Source organism: Aythya ferina (assembly GCF_964211825.1).
Source record: "Aythya ferina genome assembly, chromosome: 2".
NCBI classification, from domain to species: domain Eukaryota; kingdom Metazoa; phylum Chordata; class Aves; order Anseriformes; family Anatidae; genus Aythya; species Aythya ferina.
Window position 1 is genome coordinate 135314399 of NC_140297.1, and position 14913 is coordinate 135329311.

Sequence of the window (14913 nt, forward strand, 5' to 3'; positions counted from 1 at the left end):
GGGCTGCTCTCCCCCTAAACACCCCCTGCCCTCTTCACCCCCTCACGGCCCTACAAAGCAGAAAACCGTGCGGGCTGGCTCCGGCGGCCATGCCGAGCGGCGAGAAGCCCTTGGCCACCATCGCCCCCCGGCGACAGCGGCGGGGAGAGCGGCCGGTGCCGGCGATGAAGGAAGGGGAGGGGAGGGAAGGGCGGGACGTGTCATGGCGGCCGCTTCCCCTTAGCGCTGAGGCGCCGTGTGCGCGGGGCGGGAGGGAGGTGCCGCCGGGCGCCCATGGAGGGCTGCGGGGCCGAGGAGGAGGAGGAGGGGATGGCGGCGGAGGAGGATGAGGAGGAGGAGGACGGCGGGCCCTTGCAGCGCCTCGTCAAGCGGCAGCGCAAGGAGAAGCGGGAGCTCCAAGGTGAGGCGCCTCGCCGGGAGGAGGGAGCGGCCTTCCCTGCCTAGCGCCTCGCTTTGCGAGGGGGGGGAGGAATGTTTTGGGGTGCCCGGTGGGGTTACAGCGGCCCCAGCTCCAGGAGAGCGAGGGACATCGCTCACGATAGGAAGGAAGACGATAGTCGTGATATTACTGCTGCCTGCCGGTGTGGGATCTGTGTCTGGCCGCGTAGGAAGGGCACGGAGGGTGAGGTAGCAGCCCCGCCATAACAGCCAGGCTGCCAGCACCGCGCTGCCTTGCCCTGAAGTTGAGGGAGATGTGTGCTTTTGTGGGGTGTTTTAGGGAAGCCGGCCTCCCCGCTGCCCATGCGGCCACGTTTCATTATCCCAAATCGGCTGATCTGCAGTGATCCACCTCCAACCTCCCACCCGGCCGTCCCTGTAGTAGAGGACCCGTGTGGGCTTACAGCACCGCGCTTCAACTGTTATGAGCCCCGTTTTACTGGCCCCATTATATATTAATGTTCTGCCAGCTGGATTCTGTTGAGTTTCATTGTTCATTGTAACCTTTTTGTTAATCTACATTGATATGGCCTTTAACTTGTTTGGTTTCTTTGGTGCGTGATATGTCAGTTGCAGCCTTCTTATCAAAGAGTTAAAGAGGTGGAGAGAAACTATTTCGCTATTAACTAATAATACCTAATAATTGTTGTTATTAAATTTGTAGGAACTTACTGTTTTGAGATGGTTTTTCATCCCCTGAAGTTAACGGACATTGAAAAGACAGGTAGTAATCAAGAATTAGGTAGCTGGAGCACATGGTTCGCTAGCTGGGAGATGCTGAGGAATTTCAGTCCTCCGCTGCCTAAAAGGGCAGCAGGTTCTTTACAGAAGACTGAGCCCATCTTCGTGATGGAGAGGCAGGTAACTTAAACCTACTCACTTGAAAAACACATTCCCGAGAAGTACAATGATTAACTGACAGCAAAACAATTTGTTCCAAAGAATTAATGTAAGGTACATCTCAGCCTCTGAGAACCCAGCATCTCTTCCACTTAATGATCCTTGTAGCTGCCACCCCACAATGTACTCTCCTTGCGTACTGGTGAGTCCGTGCATGGATTTCCTTCTCCCTCATTACATCAATCTGTATGATCAGAACTGCTTCTTTGTCTAACTCAAGTGCTTCATCTGTGAGGCTGAATACTTGACATAAATCTTTTAGTGTAAGTGTTCTTGCAGTCTCTTTTTGAAAAGTTTCATGATCATTGCCGTCACCCAGTCAAGGGTGAAGGGCAGTAAAAATGTACTGGTGATGAATGGCAAGCAGGGTGTTAAGCAGTTAGTGCTGGAACACTAAAACAGTGAATGCAGAAGTGAGGAGAGCTATCAGGGTATGTCTGTGTAAGTGCAAAGGCTGTGGAAGCTGAGTTTATTCAGCCTGGAGAAGAGATTATGGGGGATCTGGTTGTTTTCACTACCAAATGGAACAGGTGGAGCTGGACTCTTCAAGCAAAGCATAGTGAACAGGCTAGAGACAGGAGTTGGAAGTGGTAAGAAGAAAGATTCTCTTGGGAAGAAAAAAAGAAAAACATTTTCATAACAAGAATGGTTGAATGCTAGAAAATAATGCCCCCAAAAATTGCAGAACGTCCATCCCTGGAGATGCTCCACAGTCATGTGAATAAATTCCTGATCAACCTGATCTAACTTTGACATTAGCCCTGCTTTGAGCAGGAGGTTGAACTAGATCACTTCTGGACATCCTTTCTAACCAAACTGTTTTGTGATTGAAGAAATGAAGCCTTGACTGAAGGCCTAAAAATACTTAAGGAACTTAAGCAACTTGATGCTTATCTTATTCAAGATGTACTTCTTGAATTCAGCTTTTAGAAACTTTATTAAGGATAAGTAATCTCTGTTTTTTCTTTGTCTGCTATAAAAAACATGCACATCTTTTCTGTGATAGGATTTGAGAACTCAATGACCAACTAATTTTATTTGGAAGAAACAGGCTGAGGTCTGTTGTGTTGATAAAATTTTTAAGTATTTTTAATAGCAACTGCATACAAGCTTTTTTCTTCTTTGGATGTTATGATTATGTCTGTTAAGAAAATGTATGTGATTTTAAAATGTGTTAATTGTGGTATCTTGATGTGTGTAATTTCTTTTAAGACTAGCCCTCCTTCTTCCAATGATTGCGGAGTAGCTATATTTAGAGGTAATATTTTATCTCGCTGCTTCTTTAACAGCAAAAATTCAAGGCATGAAAAATGCTGTTCCCAAGAATGATAAAAAGAGACGAAAACAGCTGGCTGATGAAGTTGCAAAACTGGAGGCAGAACTTGAACAGAAGCACAAGGAGGAATTAAAGCAGCTGAAGGAAGCTACACCTGAGCAGAATAAGGTATATGCCTTAACTTCAGCTGAAGCTGTACAGATACAATTAACTTTTTAAAATGATAATGAAGTAATGTGTAATGATTTTAAAGCATTTCTTCTTTTCCTTGCAATGCTGGTAACTTTGGGAAGATCTAGCTATTATGCTGGAAGGGTTATTTAGCTGTATTCTTGTTGGTGAGCAGTATTTGATTTTGCTCTTACAGTGTGTTAGTAGCTCAGGCTTCTCAATGATTTTTTAATATATTTTTTTTTTAGTTCCTGTTGTGTGGTAATTCTAATTATTTTATGTAGGCTACTAGGGTATTGATGGACTTTGACAGGCAATTGACTAATGCTGTGTGATTGGCTTTGCAATTCTGTCCACAGTATAATAGACCTTGTTTTTAAGAACGCACTTTCTGCAGACATGGGAGTTGGCTTAAATGCTTCTGTTCTGCCGTGTTGGCAGCATAACTATTTACTTGGATTCCAGTTTCCAGTGTGCTGCTGGATGGCAAACCATTTAATTTTTAACAGAGGATTAGTTTTACTAAAATCTGAGAAATACTGAGTGGGGTAAATCAGATACAATTAAATACTTTTATAAGATATTAAAAAATTACCTATGCTTTAGCACTTAATAAATAGAATCCTGTTGTTGCAATCGATAGACTTAATTCTGTATATCCAGTACTGAAAAGATCTCTTTATTTGTATCTTGTTCTTGAATTTAAGTGCTGTTTGTGCAAGCAGGCCTGTTCATATACTTTCTTCACCTAAACAGCAGTACAGCTTCTGCCTAAATTGGTGCAATATGGTTCTCTCTGACTGATGCTAATGCTCCATACTTTTCCATCTCCTTGAGTGATTCCCTAACAGAGTGTGGCTTTTGACTAGGTAAATCTTGTAAAGAAACAAACAAAAACCTGTCTGTGTGAGACTTCCTGGACCAGGTGTTTTCAGATTTGTAACTTAATAGAGGCTTAAGCAGATTGCCCTTTTGCTTGAAAACAAGACTGAAAAAGATTTGTGAATGACTTTCAGGGAAATAATCTTGACTGAGAATCGTTTGCTGAGAATCCTTGAGAAAAAAGCAAGCACTATGACTCTATAAAAATCTTACATAGTAGTCTTTGCTCAGACGCTTAAGGAGATGATTAATTTGTAAGCATTGAACAGAATGTGTCTTAGATTAGTTACAAGAAGCTGCTTCATTTTGCTAAGCAAGCTGTCAAAACATTGTGATGGAGGACTTTTCAAGCTAACGTCTTTGCTATGGTTATAGACTTCCCTGACAGGATTTTGGTTTGAGGTATATGGGTTCTTTCATTTCTCAACCTCTTTGTTCAGGTTGAAAGTATTACTGTGCATCCCAAAGTGACATCTGGTTGATGCCATAGTGAGATTAGTTTTGACTTTCTTTTTGAGAAAGGTCAACTCTGTCTTTTTCAAATGGTATTTATGTTTTGTTATGGACGGTGTAGCCTTCTCCTGCTTTAATTGTTACAGAACTGGGTAACAGCTCTCTGGGTGCTTAAGCTTAACATTCATCTGCTGGTAAGGCGAGGAAAATTTTCCCTTGCAGTGTTCAGACAGCTAGAGTTAAATTTGAGCTATGCACTTAGTAATAATTTATTTTCTGGGGAACAGTGGAAAAAGTAACCAAGCCCATGACAGTGGGGTTGGGGTGTGAAATGCTTGACTTGCAACTTTGACAGGCTTTGTGCTATATGGATCTTTGTGGAAAGCATTGTAAATACACACTGAAACTACCTGGAAACAGCTTAAAACTGTTTCAGGAAATGCACATCTCATTTATCATTTATGCTAATAGAAACTTTCAACTTTTTTTTTCTTTTCAGATATATTCTATAACTGATGGGGTTGCAAATGTAGAGCTTGAGCAACTAGAGCAACAGATTCAGCAACCTCGAATATCAAAAGCACAGAAGAGGAGGGTATGTAGTGTTTAAACATTTTACAAATATGTTTCAGTTTAAATGAATATAACTGAAGTCTAACGATTTTACAGGAGACATTACCTGGCTAATTCAGTATTAATTTTGTACCTCCTATGTGTCTTCAAAATCTGTAGGGTTGCTACATAGAAATACATAAGGATTTTTTTTAAAGATCCACTTTTTTATGCTCAACCATGAATTGGGAATCAAAATAGGAGATAAAAGAAAAAGACATAGGAGACAAGAAAAATATCTAAACCAAATTATTTTATTTCTTTATTAGTATTTTAGTGAAATTCTTATGAAAAATATGTAGGATACTGCGTGGGGAAAAAATTGAAGTGGTAGAACTTTACAGATTTAATAAAAGAAGCTTACTTCTCAGGTTTTTGTAAATATTTGAGTTTTAGGATGTATTGGTCATCTAGCATTTGTTAGTGTTTAGGTTTAGAAGGTTTCTGAGACTTAGTATTACTAATTCAGGAGAGCATTTCACTAACATGAATGTACTGAGGAAACATTTGAAGAGTTAGAGACAAGCACTAAGACAAGAACTGTACAGACATCTTAATATTTGATGTGTTTTCAATCTAAGGAAAAGAAAGCTGCCTTGGAGAAAGAAAGAGAAGAAAGGATAGCTGAAGCTGAGATTGAGAATTTAACAGGTGCTAGACATGTTGAAAGTCAGAAACTTGCCTCCCTGTTGGCAGCAAGACACTTGGAGATTAAGCAGATTCCTTCCGATGGCCATTGCATGTACAGAGCTATCGAAGATCAGCTCAAGGATCGCCAGAATTCCTGGACTGTTACAACTCTGAGAAACCAAACGGCAAAGTATATGCAAAGCCATTTTGATGACTTCCTACCATTTCTTACAAATCCCACTACTGGAGACATGTATAGCAGAGGTAAGAATTGTGTCATAAGAGACTTTAGAAAACTTTATTTTATAATTCTTCTTCTTCATAATGATATGTTTGTTCCTGAACTTCATTAATTTGTTGGTTCTGCTGTGTTCTACAGAACACAGATGTACTTTGTTACTTGGTACACCTGAGTCATAATTTTATTTTATTAAAGAAATCTAGCAAATATTATTCCTTCTCTTCAGTGAGCAAATATATTTTCCTGCATTTGGACTTCTCTGGTTCTAGTTTTTCACTTTAGGATCAGTATTTTTCTTCACTTGCTTGCTCTTTGCTTGAGAGAACTACTAAAAGCTGACTTTTCCCTTCTCCACAGAGGAATTTGAAAAATACTGTGATGATATAGCAAATACGGCTGCGTGGGGTGGTCAACTGGAAGTAAGTATTCACTTGAAATTGTATCACAATTTCACAAATTATCAGTATATCTTCAGAAAAGGATTTATGAAGAAATAATATGCCTGTAGGCATAAGGAAACACATTCATAATTTTATCAAGAATTTTCTCCTATAGCTATAAATAGTTTCCCAATGTCAGTAGATTTCTGATGGTCCCCTGCTGTCCTGATAAATTTGATGACAGCAGTTAAAGAATTTGATTGTCCAAAATATCACTAGAAAGAATGACAAAAGGTGAGGGGGAAAAATATTTCTTAAAGGGAAAGCATCTTATTATGCAGACTTAGATTGTAGCAAAGCTGACCATACTGGAGCAGTGTTGTTTTTTGTAATGTGAACTTTGAGCTTGAGAAAATGTTTTCGTTTATGTCTTTGCTTTTTATCTTTTACTGCTTTCTAAAACAGTAGTTATTAAATTATTAAAGCTAGCACAATGTTACCTGTTTTTATCATCAAAACTATTACCTTAAGGCAACTTATTTTAAATTACAGCTCAAAAAGTTAAAGCTATTTTGCTTATTTTAACAAAGTTTAATTTCAAAACGAAATTGGAAATGTTATGCCTAAACTTATATTTGCTAAAACTAATTATTATGTCTTCTTCCCCCCTCACCATGTTGGATTTAATCCTGTTGTTGAATTCTTTTTATGCCTTACAGCTAAGGGCTTTGTCGCACATTTTGCAAACACCTATTGAAGTAGTGCAAATGGATTCCCCTTCCATTATCGTTGGTGAAGAATATTCAGGCAAACCAATAACACTTGTGTAAGTGTGTCATTTTACCCATTTTTAAAATCAGTGCATTTATTTCTGTATGAGAGAACTCACCTTTTGATTCTCATCTGTTTTGTTTCATTTTCATTTATACGCCTGACATTGACCTTCAAGACCAATGGTCATTTTTTTCAGAAATGGTAGTTGTGATCTACAATAACTTTGAAGATATTATGATTAACATTCTTAAAATGCTGACAATGAGTCTGACGCATGATTCAGTCACTACTTTATAGAATGCTGCAAGGTTATTTACCTGTTAATTCCAAAATCATTGTGAAATTGATTTAAAAAAATGCATCAGGAAACTTTTATTCAAAGCTTATGTCAATTTATGTCTGTAAGTCACCAAAATTAGAAACTCCTCATTGACTGTATATATTTATATTCATTCCTTTTTTTATGACCATATATTTTTTCTAAGAACTTTTGCTAAAACTTGAATTTGCTTAAGCTGTCTTCGAGTGCTCTTGATGTTTGTCATGCAGTATATTTTAGTTAAACTAAGCAGTTGTTTTCTAACTTTTTTTAGGTATATGAGACATGCCTATGGATTAGGAGAACATTATAATTCTGTAAAACTTCTAACAGACACTGCTACAGAAAATGGCAGCTAACATTAAAAAAAAAAAAAAAAATCCACATGGATAACAGTTGCACCTTGATACGTTGGGCTCCAAACAATTCTCAAAGAGACTGTGAAGTAAAACTACCTGGAATGGATTAACAATTAAAAAAAAAAAAAAAAAGATGTACCAGGGTTTTACTGTGAATCAGAAAAAGCTCTTGGTTTGAAACAAACAAAAAATGCAAACAATGCAACAGTATTTTGAACTTGTTGGTATTAATCATATTTAGAAAATCTCTAAAATGCTGGCTGTATAGATTAAAACTTTTTTGTTTTAATAGAGCTTTATCCCATGCCACAGTGAAAATACTCAGCAGTAAATGTTTTGATTAATCTCCAGTCTACGGAAGAATTAAGGTTACCTGAAGGTTCCTGTCACATTATTTCTGGCAGATTTTCATGATCATGGAAGAGTTGAGGACTTGAAAAAAGTTGACAGACTATCCTTTGCAGTGTTTCTTTTAGTTTCAACAGGATATAGCTTTAATATTGTAATAGGGATTTGCTCCTTTATTTGGGCAGGGAAGAGCTGGAGGGAAATTCAATAGTAGAATCTCTTGCTTGGTTGAAGGAATTGCAAACAGTCATACGATTTTATGGATGTCTATTTAAGTTTTTGCCAAGGTTTGAGGGATTCACTTGTGTTTTGCAGCTGGCAGTAGGAACACTTGATGCTCTTCCAACTACTAAATCTGTTTGGAAGAGGATTGCTGTTTATGTACATCGTAGCATTGATGCGAGTTCATCTTTAATCTTCATCTGTACATTTTGATAACATAGAAATCTTAAAACCAGAAAGCTTCTCAATTTCTTCAGTTCAGGTAGTGAATTCTGTCTGAACTCATCATTTATGGATCTGCTGATTTAAGTGTCACCTAAAAAGCAGTATTTTATAAAGCTTAAAACAGCTGGTTCCTACAGGTATAAAAATAACCATTTTATTTTATGCCAGTAACTTTAAAGGTGATCTACAGAAGAATTGATTTCATTTTCATTGCTCCTTATTATGCACAGAGAAGACTTGAAGGGTGTATGTTTGTTTTTTTTTAAATATGGCTTGTCTTTTTACATTGGAAATGAAGATTTCTGTATTGAGGTTGCTATAATTATGACTTCAAAATTAGCAGCGTTACTGTAATGCAATCATTGCTTTTAACAATAGATTTTTTTTTTTAAAGTCTTTGCCAATAACATCATAAATGCCTGTGTTATTTTAATGCTGATAAGTTGGTGTGGAGAAAAGCAGTTCTTAGCAAATTTAAACAGGTATGCCCTGGATTGAAGCTTGAGCTAACAGTGCACTTTTTGCAATCCTTTAGTGAACCTAGCCAGTGGATTGACCTTTTGGGACTTACAAATTCTAAAAAGTAAATCCGCTCTAACTCAAAGAGATAAGTGTTCACTTTATGGATCAGATTATGTCTGATTTAAAGCACTTTGAGAGAGAAAAACAAAAAATAAATAATTATAGCAGAAGTCTAGTGGGTGGACAGGAGCTGGTTCAACAATAAGAACCTGTGCATTGTAAGTTCTCTCCTGCAGTCACTTCAGTAGGGTCTTCTAGTTTGAAGGAACCTTCAGAGGCCCTTGTTTGGTCCTCACACACCGTGGCATTTGGAAAGCTGGGGTCTCTATTTCTGCATTTTGTTGCGTCAGTTACAGTCTCCAGTGCAACCCACCTTGTGCCTCCTGCAGCCACAGTTTGTTTCCACATCAGCTCTTGCAGGACCACCCCATGATGCTCTTCTTTCCTCCTTTGACTGCTTTTATTGGAACCCGTTCTGCATCCTCCTTCTCTCCAGGCTCCGCAGTCAGAAAAAAGCTCTTCTACATCCATTTCTGGGGTTGGTGCGAAGGGTTTTGTTACTGTTTGCCGGCGGGTCTTGGGTTTGGGTGGAATGTAATCAAAAGAAGAATCTGGAGACTCGGGCGGCCCTTGCTGAATGCGATGGAGCTTCTGTCCGCTGGCAATATGAAACCGTGAATCTAATTTCAAACAAAAAATTGGTTACATTCGTGTGTAAAAAGTGTGTCTATTCATAATACCACTGAATTTCACTAAAAATAATAGTTTGAAATACCCTTCTTGGTGTTGCTCAAAATTGATACGAAATGCATATGCTGCTTTTCATAGATAACTTGTGAAAGAAGTTTGGTTTATTGGATTTTCATTCTTGTTTCTTTACCTGAAAGAGAAAGATACCAGAATCCTGGAATGCCCGTACCAACAGTTTGTTATGCTACTGATGTTTACAATCTGTATAAAGCAAAAGAGTGTTTTAATATAGTGAGCGAAAGATCCTTGCTCATGTTGTATGGAACTTGCCAAAAAGTAATAAATTGGTTTATTTGTGGCGAATCTTGTTGTGGTCACTTTTAACTAACTGCATAATACTGTCATTTCATGGACACAGCTTTTGAAGCATTGTATTCTTAATTGCTTTCAGCAAGAAGTTCTTCACTTTATCACAGTTGTTGGCCATGAAATCTTAGATCTGTGGAGTGATATTTGAGCATGTTTCCACTGGCAGCCAAGCTGGAGATAGCATCTCAATGTAATGGGATTAATAAATTAGTCAATGTGATGGTGAGGGTGGGGACTCAATCCAGGTGTCTCCTTAACATGGTTTGGAGACTTGGCTGAGAGCAGGAGGCTATATAACTCAGTCCAGTGAACATGATGAAGTTGCTGTCTTAGTAGATGCAGTGGCGGACTGTGGTGGGTTGACCCTAAGACAGTTTGTACCACCTGTCCTTAGGGCAGGGAAAAGAATATAAAGAACAAAAACAAGAAAACTTGTAGGTTGAAATACAGAGGAGGAAAATCCATGCAGTGCAAAGGATGTCTCTAGCCACTTCCCCAGCCCTTCTCCAAGTCAAAAACAAACAAACAAAAAAAAGAACAAAACCCACCATTTTCCTTGCCTCTGCCTCCTTGCTCAGGTTTTGTCACTGAGCATGATGTTACGTGGTAGGAATACCCCTCAGGTCAGTCTGGGTCACCTGTCCTGCCTGTGTCCCAGCCTCTTGTCCACCCCCAGCCCACTCACTGCTGGGGCACAGTGGGAAATGGGGACTCCAGTTATTTCTAATTAAAAAAAATCACCCTATTGTCTGAATAGGTTGTTGTTGTCCAGAAGTGTCCGCTACAGATGAGTGGTTCTCAGTCTTCTGTCATGTGTGTGACCCATAGCCAGCTTTTTAATGGTTAAAGTGCAATGTTATTCTGGCAATTCAGAAGTCTCACTATATGCACGGGCTAAATAAGTGGTTTTTAGAAGTCCATCCTTTGGTCCAAGCCTTCTGTGAAGAAAGGGAAAAACAAGAAATCATGACTACAGTACCTACTGCTCTATTTGTGTTGATCTGAGAGGGGAGTTCATATTAAAATACGGCATGCATTGATCTAAATGGTAGGGGAGAGACGCATAAGCATGTGTAAAATTTTCAGTTAATTGAAATGAATAAATAGAATCTTGAATAAAGTTAGATTAATAACAAAAAGTACAAGCAGCTAGAAATCTATTGTAAACTGGTACATGTAAAGAAGGCATTCCACTGCTCTAATAGCTAAACAGGGAGACCATGTGTACAGTGTCTGACATTTATTTTCTCCTAGTAAGACAAAGTGGCAGAGACCCATCCTTTCCTGATGAAAACCAGTCAGACTTTATAAGACCCTGTTGATTTCAACCACAGCAGCCTGCTACCGGTATACAAGGAAAGACTTTAGAAGCTCAGCAGAAGGCATGATCAGAACACTAACCAGAATTTGTGTATGTGTATTTGATATAAATATTATAGTTTTATGGAAACATCCAGGTCAAGTTCCTTATATAAGTTCCAATAAAACAGATATCTTTCAAAATAAACAGGCAAAAGATTTGCCTTTCGTATGGTGTCATATGAAGGAAGAACCGCATAAAGATCCTTTCTGAATAATCCTGTTCGCAGTGGATCTGTTTTCATTTGCAGTGCTATTGACATGGATTAAGTGTATGTTAATTACCTCTTGCTGGAATTCTAGATGTTTTAGCTTTTGCTTATCACCTTTTTCTTTTTTTTTTTTTTTTTTTTTTTTTTTTTTTTTCTCCCTGAAACTGCTTGTATTTGTGGTGGTTGGGGACCTTTTATTCGCATTTTTGTTTGCTTTATAAGGAGCTAGTGCAATTGTGGGTGATGTTTTATTATGTCAATGCTTGGGAGGAAAAACTTTTAGGTTCTGTATAGAATTTAGTCTGTGTAGAATCATTTTCTCATATAACTGTACTCATCTTTCATATCTGGTCACTGGAATTAATGTTGAGAACAACAAGTAGATATGAGAGAAAATGGATTAGTCTGGCTCTGTTGCACGACTGTGGCTCCTGGTAGGCTTTGAGCTCTCTCTGAAAGATTCTTTTTACAGCATTACAATTGCCTAGTATGGATTTCCATTGGAATGTTAAACCAATTTCACATCTGATGTGATAGCACAGACAGCTAGTACAGAAACCATGGTCTTTGCGAATACTTACCAGCAACAAAAAGTCTAAAATCCCAAATCTTGGTTTTTAGTATGAGATTTTCATTTTTAAAGAACAACAGAAGGTTGTAATAATTTGGATGAATTCTATATTACTTTTGAATACTGTATTACTTACATAAACAAGAGCTAAATACAGAGATTAGGTATTTCTGTTGATGCAAATTAATACAGTATTTTCCTACCAAGCAACTCTACCTGAAAGCAAAAGCTGTCCAGTGTGTTGGCTTTACTTTGCCTCTGGGAGTGTGGGAAAGCCCTGGGAAGTGGATCGGGTAGGGGCAGGAGGGAGAGCAGGAATGCTCACCTTTTGCCATAAATTATTTAAATTTTTTTTTAGTAAATATATAATAAGAAGTGCAATAAAGCAAAAAAGTTCCTTGTGGATACATGTACAATTTTCATAATCTGTTGTGTTTGCATATATTAAAATATTGTCCCAGAGCTAAAACATTGGGAAGAGGAGAATTTGTTTCATAACAACTTGCTTTGGGGCAAAAATTTCACTGGAGATAGATCTTGCCTACTGTCCATGCTTGGTTCTTACCTTCCCTTTTTCACAAGCAGTTTAACAGGAGTCGTGGCAGGCCACACTAAAAAAACGTAAGGCTGAAATTTCAGGTATATGCACAGCACATCACCTCTGGTTCCTCAAGGAATAAGAGGTGCTAGCAGCAGTGTGATGGGACAGATCTGACAGGGTGGGATGGTGGCCCTCCAGCTGCTATGTTTTGCCTGAGTGTAATGTTTTTATGAATTGCAAAGGTGAGAATCATAGCTACCTGTGCTGGCAGTAGGGACGCTGCCTCATGTGGTTGGTATCAGCCCCATGCATTTTGCCAAGCTCTCCAACCTTCCTTCTTGGCCAGCTCTGGTCACCTTGTGGCTCGTGAATTCATTGATGTGAAGGTTGAGTAAGCAGAGATAGGCTCTTTCATAGACAGTGTGGGGGCTACATTGTGGTGTGTGTTCCAGGACATCCCAATCAGGTTTGTAGGACAAGTGGCATCTTCAGGGGTGCAACAGCCTTTGTGCAAGAGGAATGATGCTGAATGCCCAAGGGATGCCCTGAAGGCTGCGGTGAAAGTGTGTCAGGAAGTCCCATCTGCATCATCTGGTTAGTCTAAAAGGAGCACTTCGGGCCATCATCTTTCATAAGCCATGAAACTGTTGCAAGTACAACTTTTTTGTTTTTAGCTCTCAGACACAGGCTGCCCTTTATCTCCCAGCTGCTCTCTGTGATGTATTTATTAATGACAAGCAGCCTGTGTTGATTACTTAATCTATGTAAGCAGCTGAGCAGACATAAAAATAAGACCTGCAACATAAAAAGCATTTTTTTCTGCTTTCTTTGGCTCTAGGAAGAACACTAACCCACCAATTCCTTTGTTTTGAGAAACTAATCAAAGCAGCAGATGGGTTATGATTAATCACCAGAGGCATATGGTATGTGTACTTTCAAATAGAATTAAAGTCCTTATCAGTTGCCTCCATATGTTAAAACCAGGTATATCATAAAATGAACTGTTCACACATATACAGACACACAAATCAGTAAAATTGCAAATAAAGTGACATAATCTCTATGTTCCTAATTAAACACATAAAGGTGTTGACTGAAAAGCTTTATCCTCTTTATCCTTTTTAAAAATTAGAAAAAATTGGAGCGCATAGCCTTAAATAGCAACAAAAATTAAAAATATATATATTTCCAGGGAGACAGATTTTCTGCAAAGGCTCCCTGAACTTTATCTGTCCTGTAAATGTTTTGTCTTGACATCTGAAGAGATTAGATTTATGAAGAGTCTGAAGATGTTGTGTTTGTTCAGAAACAAATTTAAGAGCTTCTCAGATGTGAGTAATGTTGTTTTATGTTTTAAAGGATTTTTTTTTCTTTTAGAGAATGTTTTTTTCAAAAACATTTTGTATGTATATATGTATACACACACACACGCTCGTATGTACATATTTAATGATTATTAAGTCCTGAAAATTCACTCTAGGAATTGCATTCTGGAAGGTACTTGAAAACCATTCTGATGAAACTAAGGCTGTGATGATTTTAAACTAATAGTTTTTCCTCACACATGTACATATCCTATAAAAATCAAAATCCAAATGAGACCTCAGTGGTACAGAACAACAGATAAGTTGTTTGTTGTTAAATCTTAATAAGATTTAACAACAAACAGAACAGTTTGTTGTTAAATCTTATTAAGGCTCCACTGAATTTGGAAGTAGTGAGGAACAAAGGGTGGCACATCTACCAAAGAAGCATTTTTCTCTTACCTGTATGCAGAAAGTTGGAGCACAAAACACCAAAAGCAGAATAGAGAAGGCTGTTGGTAACTGGGGATGCCTGTGTGAAATGCACAAAAATATCCAGGCAAAGAATGCCAACATGAAGGCTAGGTTAGCTATAAAGTTAGCTGAGTACAGAGATGTCAAATTAAACCAGTAGCATGCATTACAGAAACAAAACATGATCTGCACAAGGGAGATTGTGTATTCCTCCACAGGATCTGTTCTTATGTTAAAAAAGTTTCTTCAGAAGGGGAAAGAAACAAAGGCAGAGGTTTACAGGACTTACTGCTTTTTCTAGCTCATAATTTTCTTAATAAAATGAAAAATAACAATATACTGATAAGAAGTTGGAGAATTTAATAAAAGGATGTTTTAAATCCAACTTGAGAAACCGAGCTATTTGGTAAAAACAATAATGAAAGGGTTCATAAGGAAAAGCCAATAACAAAAAGGGTTCTCAAGGAAAACGATCTACCTATTATTCCAAAACTTTAAATTTTAGTTTTTCTGTTTTAGTTGTGTCAAAGAAAATCTTTGTTTATTTTAATAAAGAAGAAATTGATTGCCACGCCTCTGACAGCGTACCCAGTTTTTGCAGATGCTGTTATTTCTAAAGGAATGATAGCTTTCCCCGACAT

General features: G+C 38.3%; 1 protein-coding gene across 1 annotated transcript; it reads left to right on the plus strand.

Moving 5' to 3' along the window:
- Positions 1 to 226: 226 nt before the first annotated feature.
- On the plus strand, positions 227 to 9805 carry OTUD6B (OTU deubiquitinase 6B). Its single transcript, XM_084507625.1, has 7 exons — positions 227 to 400; positions 2628 to 2782; positions 4620 to 4715; positions 5314 to 5626; positions 5961 to 6022; positions 6703 to 6809; positions 7351 to 9805. The coding sequence occupies exons 1-7, from the start codon at positions 274 to 276 to the stop codon at positions 7433 to 7435; spliced, it is 945 nt and encodes a 314-aa protein (XP_084363751.1). The 5' UTR covers positions 227 to 273; the 3' UTR covers positions 7436 to 9805.
- Positions 9806 to 14913: the final 5108 nt, after the last annotated feature.

Bases quoted from the DNA above. Each gene is read 5' to 3' on its own strand.
- OTUD6B (XM_084507625.1), top strand. From the start codon at position 274: ATGGAGGGCTGCGGGGCCGAGGAGGAGGAGGAGGGGATGGCGGCGGAG. The intron at 401-2,627 runs GTGAGGCGCCTC...CTTCTTTAACAG, and splicing joins GGAGAAGCGGGAGCTCCAAG to CAAAAATTCAAGGCATGAAA. The intron at 6,810-7,350 runs GTAAGTGTGTCA...AACTTTTTTTAG, and splicing joins GGCAAACCAATAACACTTGT to GTATATGAGACATGCCTATG.